The sequence below is a fragment of the Rhinatrema bivittatum genome, chromosome 1 (genome assembly GCF_901001135.1).
Source record: "Rhinatrema bivittatum chromosome 1, aRhiBiv1.1, whole genome shotgun sequence".
NCBI lineage: Eukaryota > Metazoa > Chordata > Amphibia > Gymnophiona > Rhinatrematidae > Rhinatrema > Rhinatrema bivittatum.
This window is the reverse complement of record NC_042615.1, coordinates 414,888,762-414,906,944: the sequence shown is the minus strand read 5'-3', so window position 1 is coordinate 414,906,944 and position 18,183 is coordinate 414,888,762. Positions and strand designations below refer to the sequence as shown.

General features: G+C 46.3%; 1 protein-coding gene across 1 annotated transcript in view; it reads left to right on the top strand.

Annotated features, from left to right (window-relative positions):
• Positions 1–18,183, top strand: part of DGKQ (diacylglycerol kinase theta) — a 513,416-nt gene that overhangs the window by 290,256 nt on the left and 204,977 nt on the right. The window contains exons 12-13 of the mRNA XM_029602759.1: positions 8,308–8,369; positions 9,212–9,362. Of these exons, the coding sequence (XP_029458619.1) occupies positions 8,308–8,369; positions 9,212–9,362 (213 nt within the window). The remainder of the gene's footprint in view (positions 1–8,307; positions 8,370–9,211; positions 9,363–18,183) is intronic.

Genomic DNA, 18,183 nt, shown 5'->3' with positions numbered 1-18,183 from the left:
AGGTCTGTCCCTCAGTTCCATCAAAGTTCAAGTGGCAGCGCTATCCTGCTACGGTCCCCGGAGTGACGGCAACAGCATCGCCACACACCCAGACGTTTCACGTTTCCTGAAAGGAGTCAAACACATTCGCCCGCCACTGAAGTGGCCGGTGCCCCTGTGGAACCTCAACCTAGTGTTGGAATTTCTAGCGGGATCCGCCTTCAGACCCCTTCGAGGCCTGTCTCTCCATTTGTTGACCTTGAAGATGGTGTTCTTGCTGGCTGTATGTTCAGCACGCCGCATCTCAGAGCTATAAGCACTGTCCTGCCGTGATCCATTCCTCAGAATCACTCCGGAGGCTATCCATCTTCGCACGGTTCCTTCCTTCTTACCCAAAGTAGTCTCCCAATTTCACCTCAACCAAACCATATCCTTGCCAACCACGGAAGGTTTGAAGAAGTGAGAAGAAGGTCGAATACTACATCATCTCGACATCGGCAGAATACTGGCCAGATACTTGGAAATATCAGAAGCAGTACGAAAGACGGACCATCTGTTCGACCTTCACAGCGGGAAGAAGCAAGGAGAAGCGGCCTCACGGCCAACCATCACCCGCTGGATCAAAGAAGTTATCAAGGCGGCCTACGTAGAGACGGGAAAACCACCACCTCTACGGGTCAAGGCTCATTCTACCAGAGCGCAAGCAGCCTCTTGGGCAGAAACTAGGATGCTGTCGCCTGCAGAGATATGTAAAGTGGCGACGTGGTCCTCCCTCCATACCTTCTCCAGGTTCTACCGTCTGGACGTTCAGGCCAGGGAGGACACAGCATTTGCGAGGGCAATCCTAAACGGACCTCGGGCAGCCTCCCGCCCAGTCCGAGAGTAGCTTTTGTACATCTCACTTGTTTTGAGTCCATCTGCTACACGCTAGGAAATGTTGAGATTACTTACCTGATAATCTCCTTTTCCTTAGTGTATGCAGATGGACTCAGCATCCCGCCCGGCTGCCGGTATACATGGGGATTCGCCGATTCACGGTAAGCCATGTTTGCTTATATAGGGCTTCCACCCTGCCGGGTGTCGACGCCTTCTGGTTAAGAACACTGGCGGTCTCCAGCTACCATCAATTGGTCAGGGTAATCCTGTTCATTTAAACGATCGGTCAGTCACACATATATCCATAAAAGCTTTTGCAAGGAAGATTACCGAATTGCTACACTTCCTGCGGAGGTATATGTACCCGTGCTGAAGTCAGATCCGTCTCCTACTGCTAGCACGAGCACACTATATCCCACTTGTTTTGAGTCCATCTGCATACACTAAGGAAAAGGAGATTATCAGGTAAGTAATCTCAACATTAATCATTCCCATAACAAACACCCTTGAAAATGCATTGAAACTCTCGGCCACCTACCTCGATATCATAAAAAACATGCTAAACCACATGAAACTATGTCTTAACATGGACAAAACTGAGTGCATTCTACTTGAAAGACAAAACTCAGGCATCAACATGAACCACAACATACTAATCGATAACACAAACATCAAATTAAAAGACAATTTGAAAGATTTAGGAATATGGTTAGACCCCGAACTTAACTACAAAAAACACATCTCAATGAAAATCAAAGAAGGCTTCCACAAACTACTAATCCTCAAACACTTAAAACCACTGCTATATCTCCCCGAATTCAGAACCATTCTACAATCTCTCATATTCACTAGCTTCGACTACTGTAACTCACTCCTGATAGGACTACCCAAAACCACCTTATGGCCTCTTCAATTACTACAGAACGCAGCAGCCAGAATCCTCACCGGTTACAAAAGAACTGACCACATCACTCCGGTGCTAAAAAGTCTACCCTGGTTACCTGTAGAAAAAAGAATCAAATATAAAACTCTAACTATTATACACAGTACAGTACATAACAGTGAAGGCACAGGCCTAAACAACATTATCCAGAAACACACCTCTCAATGCAATACGAGAGCATCAAACAGCTCACAACTAAACATACCATCAGTATCAAACGCCAAACTCACCACTGTAAGAAACAGAGCCTTTTCAATAGCTGGGCCCCTACTCTGGAACTCACTACCTGAACACCTAAAACTACAGAACAACACTAAAATATTTAAAAAAGATGTCAAGACCTGGCTCTTCAGACAAGCCTTCAAAGACGGGATCGGCTAATCACCCACTACACAAAGGACACCGCATACTATTACTGATAGTTAAACACTACTACGTATAGTTAATCTCTATACAACTGACGATAATCCCAGTCTTGTTATATAAGCTGTTAACTTTAACCATTCTGTATTCGTTGCTATAACCTCTCCATTTCTGTTATTATACCAGTTATGTTGTTATACCAGTTGTTTTCTCAATTGTAATCCGTTGTTTTACCTGTAATCCGTAGTGAAGACCTCTAGCTAAACTTCGGTATATAAAAGCGTATAAATAAAATAAGTAAATAAATGTGAGGGATCCTGTGTTTTTCAAATGAATTGCTTGCCAACTACAGAGCCTTCTATAGGAATGAAAGGTAAACAGAGCACTTGGAAAGAAAAGAAAAGTAAACAAGCAGTTAAGCTGAGCAGTGCTCCTGCTTATTGCTTCTGCATATGGAAAAGAACAATTTGGAGCGAGATTGCAGAGATATCTGGAGAAGACCAGAAGCACTCCAATGCAGCTTTACTAGTGAGAGAGAGAGAAAAGTAGTTTATTTTGGTCAAAAAGCAAAAGAAATTGTTTGGCTAAGGAAATTCCTCAACTCTGGCAGATGTAGTTTTCATATTAACTCCGTGGGACAGCTCTACTAGAAAAAGAGAGCCTTTGAACCAGAGGGTAAGCAAAAGCAGAAATTTGTGTGAAAGGAAATTTAGTTTAAAGTTTTACGAACAGAGACACACAGAAATAGTATGCTGCTATAGTTAAAAGTTTGAATGAAGAAAAACTTGAATGGAACCAGTTTTTGTGAATTTGGACACTAAATCCAAGTATTTATTGTTATGACCGTCGGTCGCAGACAGCTGCGACCATGTCTACTCACATCCTGCACCGTCCTGGGTCTGCTCGCGGCGGGGGCTAGCCTCTGCCGCCGCATACCTCATGGTTTCTTGTGGCGGTTGGGACGCCACCGCCGCCACCCACACCGACTCCGGGCCTACTGGGGGTGTCCTTCATTGATGATGTCATGGGATCTGGGTTCTTAACCTCCACCTTCGCCCCCAGCTAGCCGACTTGGCAACGAGTTCCATCACTACTCTACTGACTCCTATCTCCTTGGACCTGGCTCAGGTACCCGCTTCTCAGGGGCCTCCATTTGCTCTCTCCGGAGACCCGGTCTCCTGGTTTCCCCCACTCCTCTGGCTAGCCCTGCGCCTTCCAGGAGTCCTACCCGCCGGCTTCCCGCTCCTCGGGCTTGCCTCTGGGAACGCTCTCACCACGTGGGAGATCTATCTCCGTGCTACCCCGCTCCTCGGAGCAGTGCCTACATTCAAGCACCAGCGATTGCTGGCACTCCCCCGCTTCTCGGGGTTGTCTACGTCATTACCAGGAGACCCTACTCGGGCTTCCCCGCTCTGTGGGTTAGTCTACATCATCGCATCAGTACCTTCCTCGCTACATGGCTCCGTCCCTCGGGGTTGCCTCTGCAGTATACCTCCTGCGCTCCCTGCCTCGCTCCTCCCGCTCTGCTGGCCTGCCTAGCGCCACCCTCTTGGAGGTCTCTGCCCAGGTACTGTTCTCCAGTTTAACCTGCTTACTGTGGGGTCCCTCTGCTGTGTCTCTCATCCCGCTCCTCGGGACCTCCCCACAGATTCTCTCCCAGAGCCCCTGCTGTACCTAGACCTTGCCTTCCGATGGTGTGGACCTGTGGGACTCCTCCCCACAGGTGGTAACAACTCTCCCCTTGGGCCAAGGGTCCACGAAACCCACAAACCATAACATTTGTTCAGTCAGAGTCTGGTATTAAGACCAGAAACTATAACTACTGACAGAAGCACAAATATCATGGCAGAGTGAACTGTGTTTGTAAAAGGGCATTTTTTATTTGAGACCTGAACAGGTTTGATTGAAACTAAATCTCCTAATCAATAACTGTGGAGAGAAAATCTAAAGTTTTCTCTGCTAACTAAAATCTTTTTCTAGTAGAGCTATATGCCAGTAAGAATGACAGACTCATAATCAGAGAAAGAAAGTAAATTTGAGGAGCTGGCAAAAATTAGATAAGGCCACATGGTTTTTATTGTTTATTTTGTTATTAGCTAGTTACAATCCAGTTCAGTAGTTCCAGTGAATGAGGCATATACATAACTAGATTCTGCCAAAAGATAAGTCGAGTAAAGAGTAGATAATCTCTCTTTTTGTTATTGAAAAGCTTTATTAGATCCACATGAATATAAGGTACATAATGACACAAATATATCAACGCATACATGAACAGTAAACCATCATCATTTTTAACAGCACATAAGATAAAATACATCCTATGATCAGAAGAACCATCAACATAATATCAAGCATCATAATACCTCCACATCACCATTCAGTGAAAGTGCACCGTACTTAGTATAAGCAAAACCAAAGCATATCTATGCCATCATATCTATTTATTACTCATATTCACATAGGACCACCTGCAGAGATCTAGAAGCCTCTAAGATCCATTTGTTGACTATATCTTATTATTATGTTTATTTTCCCCATCCCCGTTTCCTACCCTAACCAAAGCTAACCGAATGCGTTATATGAAAATACGCCAACCCCAACAGGATATCCCACAGTTCCCAAGCCCAAGAATATTCTAAGTACTCCCCTGCCATGATCTATAAGAGCGCCATGTCCCCACAAACTTCCCATAAGTTTTATGAAGTCGGGCTGTGATGTCCGCCAAAGTATAGATTTTTTGCATCTTAGTGTAGACCCCACCAATAGTAGGAGGTCTGCTCTCCTTCCATTTCTGCGCTATTTGAAGGTGAGCTGCCGTGAGAATGAAGGAAGTCAGCCTGTTTTCATTAGTCCCTAACTGTGGTAAGGATTGACCCAGCGTTGCTGGGTCAATCCTTCAATCGGTATCTTAAAAAGGTAGCTGAGCCATTCCTCTACTGCCCTCCAAAAATCACGAATCAGCCCACAAGTCCACCACATGTGAAAATAATCACCCCTTTGTGCACATCCCCTCCAACATTTATCAGATATAGATGCCTTAAACGTATGAAAGTGAGCAGGACTATAATGCCAGCGGTAGAGCAGTTTATATGCGTTTTCAATCATAGACACTGCAATTAACCCCTTTCCCAATTGGCCGAATATCAGCTCCCATTCCTTTTGAGTAAAAGATCGTTGGAAATCATTTTCCCAAGCTATCATTTGTTTAGTTCTACTAAATTTCTGAGATCCTAACAAGGAGTAAATTTGGGAGAGTAGTTGTATCCCTTGGTCGGCTTTCAAACATAACTCCTCGAAAGCTGATTTGTCATGCCTAAAAGAGTTTCCCAGTGAGTATGTATATGCAAAATGGCGCAACTGCATATATGCAGGTGTATCCGCACCAGGTAGATATAATCTCTCTTTTTGATTTGGTAAAGCTCAGGATAGTAGGTACTGTATTTAGACATGGATCAGTGAACCTGAGGACCAGATTTTGTGAAAAAGAAAGTTTGCCTACCCATTCCAGCAGTACCAGCAAAAACTGCAGGACTGTGAGCTATTTCTTGCATACCTGTTACAAAGGCCAGAAACAAAGGGGGGAAACAGACAGAAAATACAGAAATGCTCAAAACACAAAGAAAGTGGTTCACAGAGTGAGGCATAAGGAAAGATTGACAGAAATTTAGTGTTCTTATTTCTTGTGTATTGAAGATAATTTATATTTACTTGGCGATTTTCTGAGTAGAACTGAAATCTATGTGTTTCTTCTACCATACAGAGGAGATATCCTGTTACTGAGGGATATGTCATGCTTACAGGAGCAGGGAAAGGGAGAAAGAACAGTTTGTATTTCTGGCTTTTCAAATAGCGTGCAAATATATACTAACTAAATGGGTTGACAAACAAGTACCATCTATATAATTATGGCACAGTCCTATATATTCCTATATATGGAATATTTAGATGCTAAAATGTAGATTTTAATAGTTGTGCGCGTTTGCCAGCAGGCACACATGGATGCGCCAATTTTATAACATTAGCACATATATAAACACATTATAAAATCCGCAACCCAGGTGCACATGAATGCACGATTTTATATCAATGTGCGCACGAATGCTGTCTCGCGTACATAAGTGTGGGGTTTTAGTAGATGCACGCGGTGACGCATTACGGCATATTTCCCTGTTCCAGTTCGCCCAAGTAAAGGAGTGGACTTCCTAAACCCCTTACCTAACCTGCCTCCCTTTTACCCTATTAGCCCCGATTCCTAAAACCCCACTGACTACCCTAAAGTTTTTTATTTTACTACTTACCCACAGTCCATAGCAGCAGCATGACCGCAGAAAAGGACCAAACATTTGATTTTTGTTGTTGATGGTGGTGAATCCTTGTACCTGCAAAATAAAAGCAAGTTGCCTGACTACGTTTGCCTGCTTCATATCTTAACTATTGCTTGGACTGACTATACCTGCCTTCTCCGTGCCCTGACCTTCGCTTTGTATGACTATGGTACAGACTCTCCTTCATCCAGAGTTCTTCGTTGCTTGCCACAATTACCATTCACAGCCTGCTCCGAATCCAGCCTGCCAGTGACGCCTCTCCTCGCCTATCCTCTGGACGAGGACTTTCAAGGCTCAGGCCATCCTTTGCTTGGGTGCCTTCAGTTTCCTATTGTTCCTTTGGCACCTGAGCTCTTGTACCGGATCCAGTCCAGGATAGAACTATGCTGTCTCTGGGTTGTTTAACTACTCATCTCTTGCTAACCTCGAGGCCCACCTAAGTCCTGTCAGCCCCGGCACCCAAAGGCTCAACCCGAGAGGAACGAGGGCTGGTATAGGTGAAGCTCCAGTGGCCTCTAGCTTCAGCCCACTCCACCTGCTGACGGTGGGGACCTGTAGGTCCTCGCCTACGGATTGCGTCAACCCCACCTCAGCCCAAGGGTCCATCTCCGACGCAACATCTCTCTCAGGAGCTCAATGAGTCTGGTGTAAATTCCAGAGCAGTGATGGAACTAGCAGCCACCTTTTTGGCAAATGTGGGCTGGGATTTGGTCCTCATTTCAACCCAGAGGGCTGGCTTCAGTAATTGTGGCTATGTGTTACCTATGGTTTCAGAAATTGGTTGGCCGATTCAACCTCAAAGTCTAACCTTATGAAGTTGCCCTTTAAAGGATCACTTTTGTTTGGGAGTGAGCTGGAGAAAATGGCTAATCAGTGGGGTGAGTCCCCGGTTCTGTGATTGCCAGAGGATAAGAATCAAGCGCTGCGTTCCTTCAGCTTGCGAGGTCATACTAGTGGATTCTGACGTTTTCAGCTCTACAAAGTAGTGGCCTTTCAGAGGACTTGACATGTGGGTAGATTTCAGTCCTTTCATCCCAGAAGCCCAAACAGGGAGCAGGCTCGGGTAGTGCAGTAACCCGAGCCTCCCAATGGAAGGTGACCTTGACCCACTTCCTTGAACAAGAGATAGGAGGTCACCTCTCTCTTTTTCATTGGAGGTGGGTCAAGATCAGTACAGACTAGTGGGTTCTGGTGGTGATACAAGATGGCTGATGTCATTGCAGGGGTATATGTACTGTGATGTCAGTTTTGCTCCGTCTTCATCTGCTGGTAGAGGTGCATAACCCATCAGTTCTAGATTCATCTGTTTATTCTAAAGAAAAGGAAATTATCAGGTAAGTAGTAATTTCTCAATTGTTTATAATCACATTATAGAGAAGAAGTGGTCTTTTATGTGTGGCTGCCATTAGAGGAAAATTGAAGGAAAGAGGTTTTTTGCTTTGGCCCCATGAATATATCTGAGGCTCTCCCTTTCCTGTTCTGTCCTTGGGGTTTACCATTACAACACCTCTTCATAGACTCATGTCTATGAGATCAGTAAAGACACCTTTTGGGATACCTTTACTTTGGAATGATTTTGTACATTAAAATGTTTTGATTAGGTTGTTGGGGCAGCGATAGGATAAAAAGCTACTGAGACTTGAAGCCTATTTCTGAATGGAGGGTTTGAAAAACCTGGGTGTAGAAAATCAGATTATGATCTTACTGTTTTTTGTGTATTTGTTTAACAGTGAATTTGAGACCCAGTACCAGTTTTGTACAGTGATCACTATTATTTTAAAGTAATTCTTTTTCATAGTTGATTCTGTTTTATTTTTCTAGTACAGAGGATGGTATTGTCGGATCAAGAGGTTCTTCTTGTCAAATTAAATGATATAAGAAAGGTAAACCTGAAATATTAAACACACTTAAAACATTAGGTTGCTGAGTAAATAAACCTTTCGAATTAATCTCTCCTTGGTTGTAATGTATATTTGTGTAGACATATACAGATACATTATAAAAGGAGGACAATTCAATGGCATATATTGTAGCAATTTTCAAAAGCCCACTTACTTGAGTATAGTAAAACACAATTTTATGGGCCGGATTTTAAAAGGGTTACGCGCGTAACCCTTTTAAAACCCCCCTGCGCGCGCTGAGCCCAAGCCTCGGGACGCGCGTAAGTCCCGGGGCTCACCTGGGGGGCGTGTCGGGAGTGACGGGGCATGTCCGGGGGCGTGTTTCCGGCTCGGGGGCGTGGCCAAGTGCCCCGACATAGCGGCCTGTGTCGGGGCCTGCTGCGCCGGCATGCGTAAGTTACTACTGCCCGGAGGCAGTAGTAACTTTTAAGTAAAGGTAGGGAGAGGGTTTAGATAGGGCCGGAGTGGGGGGGGGGGGGGGTTAGATAGGGAAAGGGAGGGGAAGGTGCGGGGGGGTGAATGGAAAGTTCCCTCCGAGGCCACTCCGAAATCGGAGCGGCCTCTGAGGGAACGGGCAGCGCACGCAGGGCTTGGCGCGCGCAAGGTGCACAAATATACACCCCCTTGGCGCGCCAACCCCGGATTTTATAAGATACGCGCGCCTACGCGCGTATCTTATAAAATCCCGTGTACTTTTGTAAAATCTACCCCTATGTGTGTAAATGCTTTTTAAAATCAGGCCCATATTATTCACATAATTCTTTTAAGTGTCAACATTTTTTTTCCTGAAAGTTTAATGTGCTATTTTTTCTTTTTTCTTGTAGACTTCAGTTCGTCAGATGATTCAAACTAGGTTTTATCTAGTAGAACATAAAAATTTAGTCATGTGGGTAAACTTATTTGTTGTTGGCTTGCCACCTCAACTCTCTTCCGAAGAATACACTAATATTCTCAGAGATTGTTTACATATCAAAAGTAAGTTATGTCTTTGTTGACATTTATAGTGTTTGCAGTTTTTTCCCCTTTTATATAAAATAAAATAATTAAATTTAATGATCTAGATATGTTTATTTTAAACTTATTTATCTTTTCTGTAATTTTATAAAATCTTTGATTCAGACCTGTCTTTCATGAGGTTGATATTCAAAAGCCATTTAGATGGATAACTGAAAAGTTATCCATCTAAATGGCAAAATGGCTGTCCTAAAGTTAGCCGAATTACTTTTCCGGTTAAATTCAAGTTAGCAGGGTATATTCAGTGGCATTGCTGTGTCGCAAATATCCTGGTTAAGTTAGCTGGATAGGTGTATCCAGCGAAATTAGCTAGCCATTCCACAGCTGGATATCAGTCCCCATGTTTTTTGCTTACAAAAATGTCTTTCATTGTTTATGCACTATTTAATTTATCGCCCCTTCCGGCCTTCTTTTTTGCTGTGAGCTGTATACAGTATATTCTTGCAAAGTAACAGCATCTAGCTCGGACTCCCGGTCCTCCTGAAGAGGTGATTCATTCTCTCTACTAGATGAACAGTGAACTGGAATCCAAGTTTGTCCAAGGAGGTTTTTATTTACCAATTAGCCAATTAGCTACAATTAGCCACAAACAGAGAGGGAGAAGGTGGGACACATAAAAAATAAAAACTTTCTAAACACCTATTTTTTTTTTTTTTAAATCTACATTTTTTTCTTGCTTAACAACCTGAGGGGGTCATTTTTCAAAATGCGATAAGGCGTTTTCGCATGCGTTAAGGGCTTATCGCATGTGAAAACCCCCGTTAACGCATGCGATCGCACCATATCGTATGGTGCGATGCAAATTCCGAAAATAGGAGGAGTTAGGGGTGGAGAGTGGGCTGGGTTAGCCTGTCTGCGAAGAACTATTGCACAGCCGTAACGCCAATTTTAACTACACCTCTTTCAATTGCGTTAGGCTGTGTGATAGCTGCCGTGACCGTGCGGTAAGGTTTCATTGCCATTTGTGATGTCTCCCGTAAGTCCGATTTCAGCTGAATTGACAGGTTCAGAGGAGAGAGAGGGAGAGAGAGAGAGAGAGAGGCCATAATATCATGGCCCATAGGTAGGTATTTGTATCCCTATGGTAGGCCCACCTAGTAACTCGAGGTGGGGTTTAGGTAAGAGTGTAGGGAGTTAGGGGCCACTTTGACATTCTACGTGACACTACGAACAGAACAGTGGTCTCTTGTGAAGATTTGCTGGCCTTCGGAGTGAGGAAACTCACTCCAAGATGAGATTTGGGCAAGGTTCTCTCAACCTAGCTTGATGGACTGTACCTCTGAAGTGACAACAGCCCGCCAGTATTCTCCGTCTCTAGCAGATGGTGGACATGCATCTCCCTACTGGGGATTCCTTTAAAGTTTGAGAAAAGAAGAAGGAAATTAATTCGCTCCACTCTCTTGTGGTGATAACTTAAGGGCCCTACCTTAGTTGAGAATTACTGCGGTGATTTCCATGATCCCTTAGATGAGTGCCTTTATCCGTGGACTTAGCTGTTAAAAAAAAACCAAAAAAAAAACCAAACAGCTGAAAGGCAAGCAGGTGCAGGAAGCCAAGCGCAGCAGTGAAGGTATATAACCTCTCCCCCTGCAGCTGGAGGCCATGCTTGTACTTAGCTGGGATGAGCTGAGCTCAATTAAAATTTCTTGAGAAGAGAAGGGGCGTCAAGTAGGCATTCCTCCCCACCCCCACCCCCGGTCTCCTCTCTTTGCGAGTGATCCGACGGCCGTTCTCACTTCTGGTGGTGTTCGGGGGGGGGGGGGGGGCAGTCTGGCGGGTTAAGCAGCCCTTGAAGCTAAGCCCTGCTCCAAGGTTCAGCTGGTTCGCTGCGTGGTAGGCCGCGGGGGTGACTTTGTGGGCTTTTTGGATGCCATATACTACCCTCTTCAGTTTCGTCATATTGTGCCTTGTACGCCTGACTGTGCAGCCTGCTATCCATTTAGTTGTGCATCTAGTTGAGCGCCTAGATAGGAGCATAGGAGAGCTTACCAGGGCGGTCTTTTTTACGCGTATACGCAAATGCTTGTTTACACGCGCATTCCTTGAGCATCCTTTTGGAGCTCAAGTTGGGTGCTATTTCGGCACAGTGTTGTGCGTCTTATTTGATGACGTGTATAGCGAAGAAACCTAAGTTGCCCTGTATGTGGGGTTTCATATTCGAGCATCTCAGCCCTGCGTTCTTTCTAACTTATATACACCAATTTTAAAGATATGTTTTAAGGAGCAACATACTATCAAATCAGTACTATCGGTTTATGCGCTGACAGCGATTTAAATGCCAAACTTTGCGCCAAAATAATTAAAAGAATCAAAACGGTTTACTTAAAAAACACATGGCTGTAACTCAAAAATTGTATTAAAAATACTAAACAATTTTTCAAAACGAATTTTATATCTTTACTAACACCTTATACGTCGGCAGCCATTGAAGTGCCAAAATGCTCGCCAAAAACTTAAAAAACAATCAGATATTAAAAGTTTATTCCTAGGGAAGAGCATGGCACATACACAAAAATCTTTAAAACTACTTTAAAATATCTCAGGCTCAAATGCCTCCGTGTAATCATCACAAGAAATTAAAAAAACGCCTATCATACTGAACTCATAGAATCAAAAAAACCTCACCGCTACAACTTGACAGATTGGTCACTTCTTAACTTGTAGCGGTGAGTTTTTTTTTTGATTCTATGAATGCAGCATGATGGCGGCTTTTTTTTTTTATTTCTTGTGATGATTACACGGAGGCATTTGTGCCTGAAATATTTTTAAGTAGTTTTTAAAGATTTTTTGTGTATGTGCCATGCTCTTCCCTAGGAATAAGCTTTTAATATCTGATTGTTTTTTAAGTTTTTTGGCGCGCATTTTGGCACTTCAATCCTAGTACATCTGTACTTAGATAACTGGCTGATTGGGGTGGAAAGAGTTTTTGGCCTCTTATGGATCGAGTGCAGGGGTAGCCATTTACTCGTGGCACACTGGTGCATCTGTGCACCGTGGTCTGGTGCTCTCAAGGCTCCTGTGTGGTGTCCAGTACGGAGCACTGAGAAGCTCAGAGCTGTCCCTTCAACCGACGATCCCAGTATTGGAAGCCCCACCAGGATGCACACGCCATCAATGTTAATGGGCTCTCGTCAGTCGTAATGCGAGGCCATCAAGCTTGCAGCATCGACACCCCTGGACGAATAAGTGAGCCGAGGGGAATTATTATTGGCACTAGCGGTCATTGATTCTTTTTGGCATCAGTGGGCTGCAGGGCCTCACCCTGAAGACACCCATGGCTTCCTTGGTCAATACCTTTGGGCTGAGTCCCTGCCGGGGCCCCCAGGTGATTGACATCCTTGGGCATCTGTGGTGCTGGAGTTGGTGCTATTTACCGTCTAACTGATTATAGTTTGGTTTAGCACAGTCAAGGCCCTGGGTGTAGAGTCGTTGGGTGCCTAGTGGTGCCTTTGCGTTGATGAGCGTGAAAATGCCGTGGGCCCTACGGGTACTGTCACCACTCTCGGCACTAGTGGATACAGTTAGAGATCACAGGACATGTCTGCAGTACTCCATAAGCACCAGCAATCGCCAGGGACTTCACTGTTGTCATTCCCTGCAGTACTTGCAGGTGAGCCGGTTCCGACTCAGTTTTGAGGGCCCGTCTCTTGAAGCGTTATCAGGTACTGGAGGGTGCGACACCATAAACTGCTCCCCTTCACCATGCCTTACCCAGAGCATCAGTGGTTCTGGAGATGCCGTCGTCACATTGTTCTCTCTGCTCTGCTGGAGTTACTGTGATGTTGATGCTAAGCTTCCACGGTTGGGAAAGATAAGGCGTCTGTTCCAAGTGACTCGGACGCTGGCAGGCAGCATTCTCCTAGTCTGTGCAGTCAACCATACTAAGGTTCTGCCATCTTTCATCATGGTCTCAGCCTCCGTGTCAGTCTGCACCACATAGTGCCGAGGAGCACTGGTGAGGGAGGTGTCATTACACACTCTTTGCTTGGTCGTGGGGCAGCATGCAGCTACCGACTCTGGTCCGTGGTTCTTGGTCCTTGCTGGGGCATGGGATTTCTCCCACAAGCACGGTGCTTAGGATTAAAAATGTGCCATAATCCATGGATGGGTTACCACTGCATGAGTTTTGCCCAGCCTGCTTTTGCAGCAGAGGCCTTCCAGTTGCCCTCTGCCGCCTGGGCATTTGAATGTGTGTGGGGTTTTTTCCCTTTGGGCAGTCACAACAGGTTGTGTTCCGCAGCCATAGGACTGACCTAGAACTGCATTCCTTGTCAGATCCTGAGGAGAGTGTGGCTCGGGAGACCTCTCCTTTCTCAGCAGAGGAATGTGTCTTTCGACCTCTACCATGTCTAATTCCCCTTTCTTGGGGAAACGTTTATCTCTGATCCAAGGTCCCGATCATCTACATTGGCACTTCTCCTTGGAGGCTGGGGCCAGGGAGCAGCAGCGGCGGTTGTTGGACCGTCTTCAGCTGGGGCCCCTCCAGGGATTGCAGTGGCAAACTCCCCTATCCAAGGCTGGCTGCCTGTGGTAGGTTGGTCACTTCGGTACCTCAGCAATCAGTGATTGTACCTCAACTTTCCTTCTGGGAGTTGCTAGGTCTTTTGGGATCAGGAGACCCTGATCCCGCTGTTTCCTTCTTTTCTCTGGACGGAGAGATTCAACTGGGGACCAGGGCAACCCTTTCGGGTTCCCTTTTGGATGCTTGATTGTGCACCCCTTCGAGGGGTGTCCCTTGTTTCCATTCCCGGACAAGGGATGGCACTGCTCTGACTAGCACCAGCCCCAAGAATAGTTGAGAATATCACTCTTAAGATGCAGCAGGTCTATCCACGAGGGAGCCTGTCCAGTGTCGCTCCCCAGTGACCCTCCAGGTTTCCCACTATTCAGGAGTCACTTTGGCATCTGCTGGACTCTTTGGGCATCTTCCTTAAGGATTGCTATTGTTATGGTTAAGTGTGTTTTGGTGGATCCTTGGGTGCTGTGGGCGATGACCACGCCCATGGGGAGGAGCCCCGTGAGGAGCCACAGCACTGGGCTAGACTTGTAATGCACAAAACACACTTAGTTCTTTATTAAACAGCTTGAAGAGAGCCACCAGAGGTGGCAGTAGTGAGGCAGTCTGGTAGTTGCAGTCTCCGGGACCTCGGCAGAGGGAGCCCTTCTCTCCTTGATGATGATAGGAGGTTCCACAGCAGGTTTCCCAGCTAGGAGATTCTGTGGATGAGATAGACTGAGAATTAGAGTACTCACTAGGTGTTTGCTGTTGGTATGCGATTCCACCAGATATGTTGAAGAAGGTACAGGCACCGAGGCAGGGTGATTAGGCCTTCGAGGAGCGAGGCCTGTTTCCTGTAAGGCACCTGAAATAAAGCAGAGGGCCCCCGAGGAGCAGTTACCCAGGTTAGCTGTTACCCCGAAGGGCAGAGAGAGAGCTTCCAGCTGCAGCATGGAAGCGGCAGAGTAGCGTAGACAAGAATGGATTCAAGTCCTTGCTAACTCAATGAGCTATCAAACTAGTGAAGGTAATATACCCGGATGGCGTGATGTCAGCATGAGGGAACGCCCTCGAGGTTCACGCCAAGGGTAGCATAAAGACGTGGGGTGCACGCACGCACGCACCCTAGTAGGTACCTGGGAGGAGCAATGGTGGGAGGCTGCACCATAGCCGTTCTGGGGACGCCGGAGAGGTTGGCTTGTAGACGCTGCGGTAGCCATCTTTCCCAGGTAAGCAGGAGGAGCCGTGAATAAGGTGAGGCAAACGGGGCGAAGCCTTCTAGCACCGATGGACGCAACAGTACCCCCCTTCAAAGGGCTTCCATGCTGTTTCCTACCAGGTCTTGGTTTTTGAGGATGCAATTTATGGAAGTTCTGTAGCATCTTTTTATCACAGATATTAGACATTGGTGTCCAAGAGCTTTCTTCAGGGCCATACCCTTCCCATGACAGGAGGTATTCCCATACTCTGCCTCGTCTTCTCACATCGAGAACTGTGTCTACTTTGTATTCGATGTCTTCTTCTGCATCCAAAGATGTAACTTCAGGTATCTTCTTGGAGAACTCACTAAGGATCAAAGGCTTCAATAGTGGAATGCATTGTGGATCTTTAATGTAGATGGTAGCTAGTTTCGCACCACTTCTGGTACTTGAGGCGGGGCTGCGCCGCACGCGCGCCCCTAGGTATCAGTCATCATAGTGGATTGCAGCGTCGGGCCAGTCCAGGGACGCCGGACAAGGATGGCCGAAAGACGCCGCGGCAACCAGCATTTCATCAACCCCGGAGGGAGTCGCCAATATGGTAAGGTGGGCGGAGTGGAGACATCGGGCAGCGACAGTCTCAACAACATCCTCCAGATGAGTGGTCATATCTTGAGAGAATATCAAGATGTCATCCAAGTAAATAACGACACACTTATAGAGGAGATCCCGGAAAATGTCGTTCATTAAATTTTGAAATCTGGGGCGTTGCATAGGCCAAAGGGCATCACTAGATATTCAAAGTGACTGTCCCGTGTGTTGAAGGCTGTCTTCCACTCATCGCCAGCTCGAATGCGAAGTAAGTTGTAGGCTCCTTTCAGATCCAGCGTGGAGAAAATTTTAGCTCCTTGTAGTCTGTCGAATAGCTCTGAAATCAGAGGCAGGGGATAACGATCCTTTATTGTTATTTCGTTGAGACCCCTGTAATCTATACATGGTCGTAATGTTCCATCCTTTTTTCCCCACAAAGAAAAAGCCTGCAACAGCAGGGGACTTGGATGGTCTTATGAAGCCTTTTTGGAGGTTTTCCTGAATATATTCGGACATGGCTTTATTCTCTGCCACGGACAGGGGGTACACCCTACCCTTGGGTGGCTCCGTATTAGGCTTCAGATTAATAGCGCAGTCATAAGGTCTGTGAGGCGGGTGGTAGTACATCTGCAGCTTCTTTTGAAAAGACATCTTGGAAAGATGCATATTGAGGCGGCAACCCCAGCATTATTGGGGTGGTAGGCATACAGGGTAACGGAGCTACCTCCATCAGGCATTTATCATGGCAGTCTGGACCCCATCTTGACAGTTCCAGTGTAGCCCAATTGAATTGAGGCATATGCTGCTGCAGCCATGGTAATCCCAGTAGTATAGGGTGCTTGCCCTTTTCTAAAACAAGGAAGGAGATGGTCTCAGAATGGAGGGCACCAGTCCATAGGCATACTGGTTTGGTGAGTAGGTTTACTTCACCCGGTAAAGGCTCTCCATGAATGGATGACAGAAGTAGTGGAGACTTCGTAGTGGAAGTGGGGATCCGTAGGTGTTCCACTAATCGTTGTAAAATGAAGTTGCCTCCTACTCTAAGGGTTCGCCGATCAAGGATACAGGAAGGGAGAGCCGAGGAGAAGGAGTGGTGAGACCTAAGAAGAGTCCTCCCGCAGGACTTAGGTCTGCCAGTTTCCCAGACATATAGGGCAAGTTTGGACAGCATGACCAGCTTGTCCACAGTACATACACAGCCCCAGTTTCTTTCACGTTCTTCTCTCTTTTGATGTCAGATGGCTGCGGCCTAATTGCATAGGTTCTTCTTTGCCGGCCACTGGGACCGAAGGAACAGGCCTGGGTATGGACTTAACTCGAACTTCACGGGCTTTCTGGGAGTCTTGGACTCTTGAACCTTGTCGCGAAGTCGGCGATCAATCCTTGTTGCCAATTTCACTAGTTCAGCCAAGGTCTCAGGCATCTCACGAGCGGCAAGCTCACCTTTCAGACGAGAGTTCAGTCCTTCAAAGAAGAGGGTCTTCAGGCATCTCGGGTCCCAGGATAATTCAGTCGCCAGTGTCTTGAATTCGATAGCACAGTCAGCTAGTGGTTTATTACCTTGCTTCAGGTGAACCAAGGAAGATCCTGCAATGGTATGATGGGCAGGGTCATCGAAAACTGACTTAAACAGTTCGAGAAATCCTTCAAGGTCATGAAGAATCGTATCCTCGCGCTCCCACAGCGAAGAGGCCAAAAGACAATGCTCGTCCGTCCAGATACGACAGGATATAAGTGGTCTTGGCATATGCTGTGGGAAAGTGGCCAGGTTGCAATGAAAAGTGCATGCAGCACTAGTTAAGGAAGCCTCTGCATCTCCAGACTTCTCCCGAGAAGCCTGGAGATGCAGACCGTCTGAGGTGACGGTCAAGACAGTAGTCTTGACTGTCACCTCAGACGGTTTAACTTCAACGTCTGAGGTGACGGTCAAGTTAAACCGTCACCTCAGACGGTTTAACTTGACCGGTTTAACTTCTTTACCTGTGGTAGAAGGTAGGTTCATCTGTGTGTGCAGTAGGTTGAATGCAGCGGTCAGTCCCTCCAGCGCAGTCTGCTATTCGAAGATCCGCTGGGCCAGGCCTGGAATGGCCTGTAACGCAGTGAGCTGAGCTGGATCCATGGAGTTAGAAATCTGTTATGGTTAAGTGTGTTTTGGTGGATCCTTGGGTGCTGTGGGAGATGGCCACGCCCATGGGGAGGAGCCCCGTGAGGAGCCACAGCACTGGGCTAGACTTGTAATGCACAAAACAGAGTTAGTTCTTTATTAAACAGCTTGAAGAGAGCCACCAGAGGTGGCAGTAGTGAGGCAGTCTGGTAGTTGCAGTCTCCGGGACCTCGATAGAGGGAGCCCTTCTCTCCTTGATGATGATAGGAGGTTCCACAGCAGGTTTCCCAGGTACGAGATTCTGTGGATGAGATAGACTGAGAATTAGAGTACTCACTAGGTGTTTGCTGTTGGTATGCGATTCCACCAGATATGTTGAAGAAGGTACAG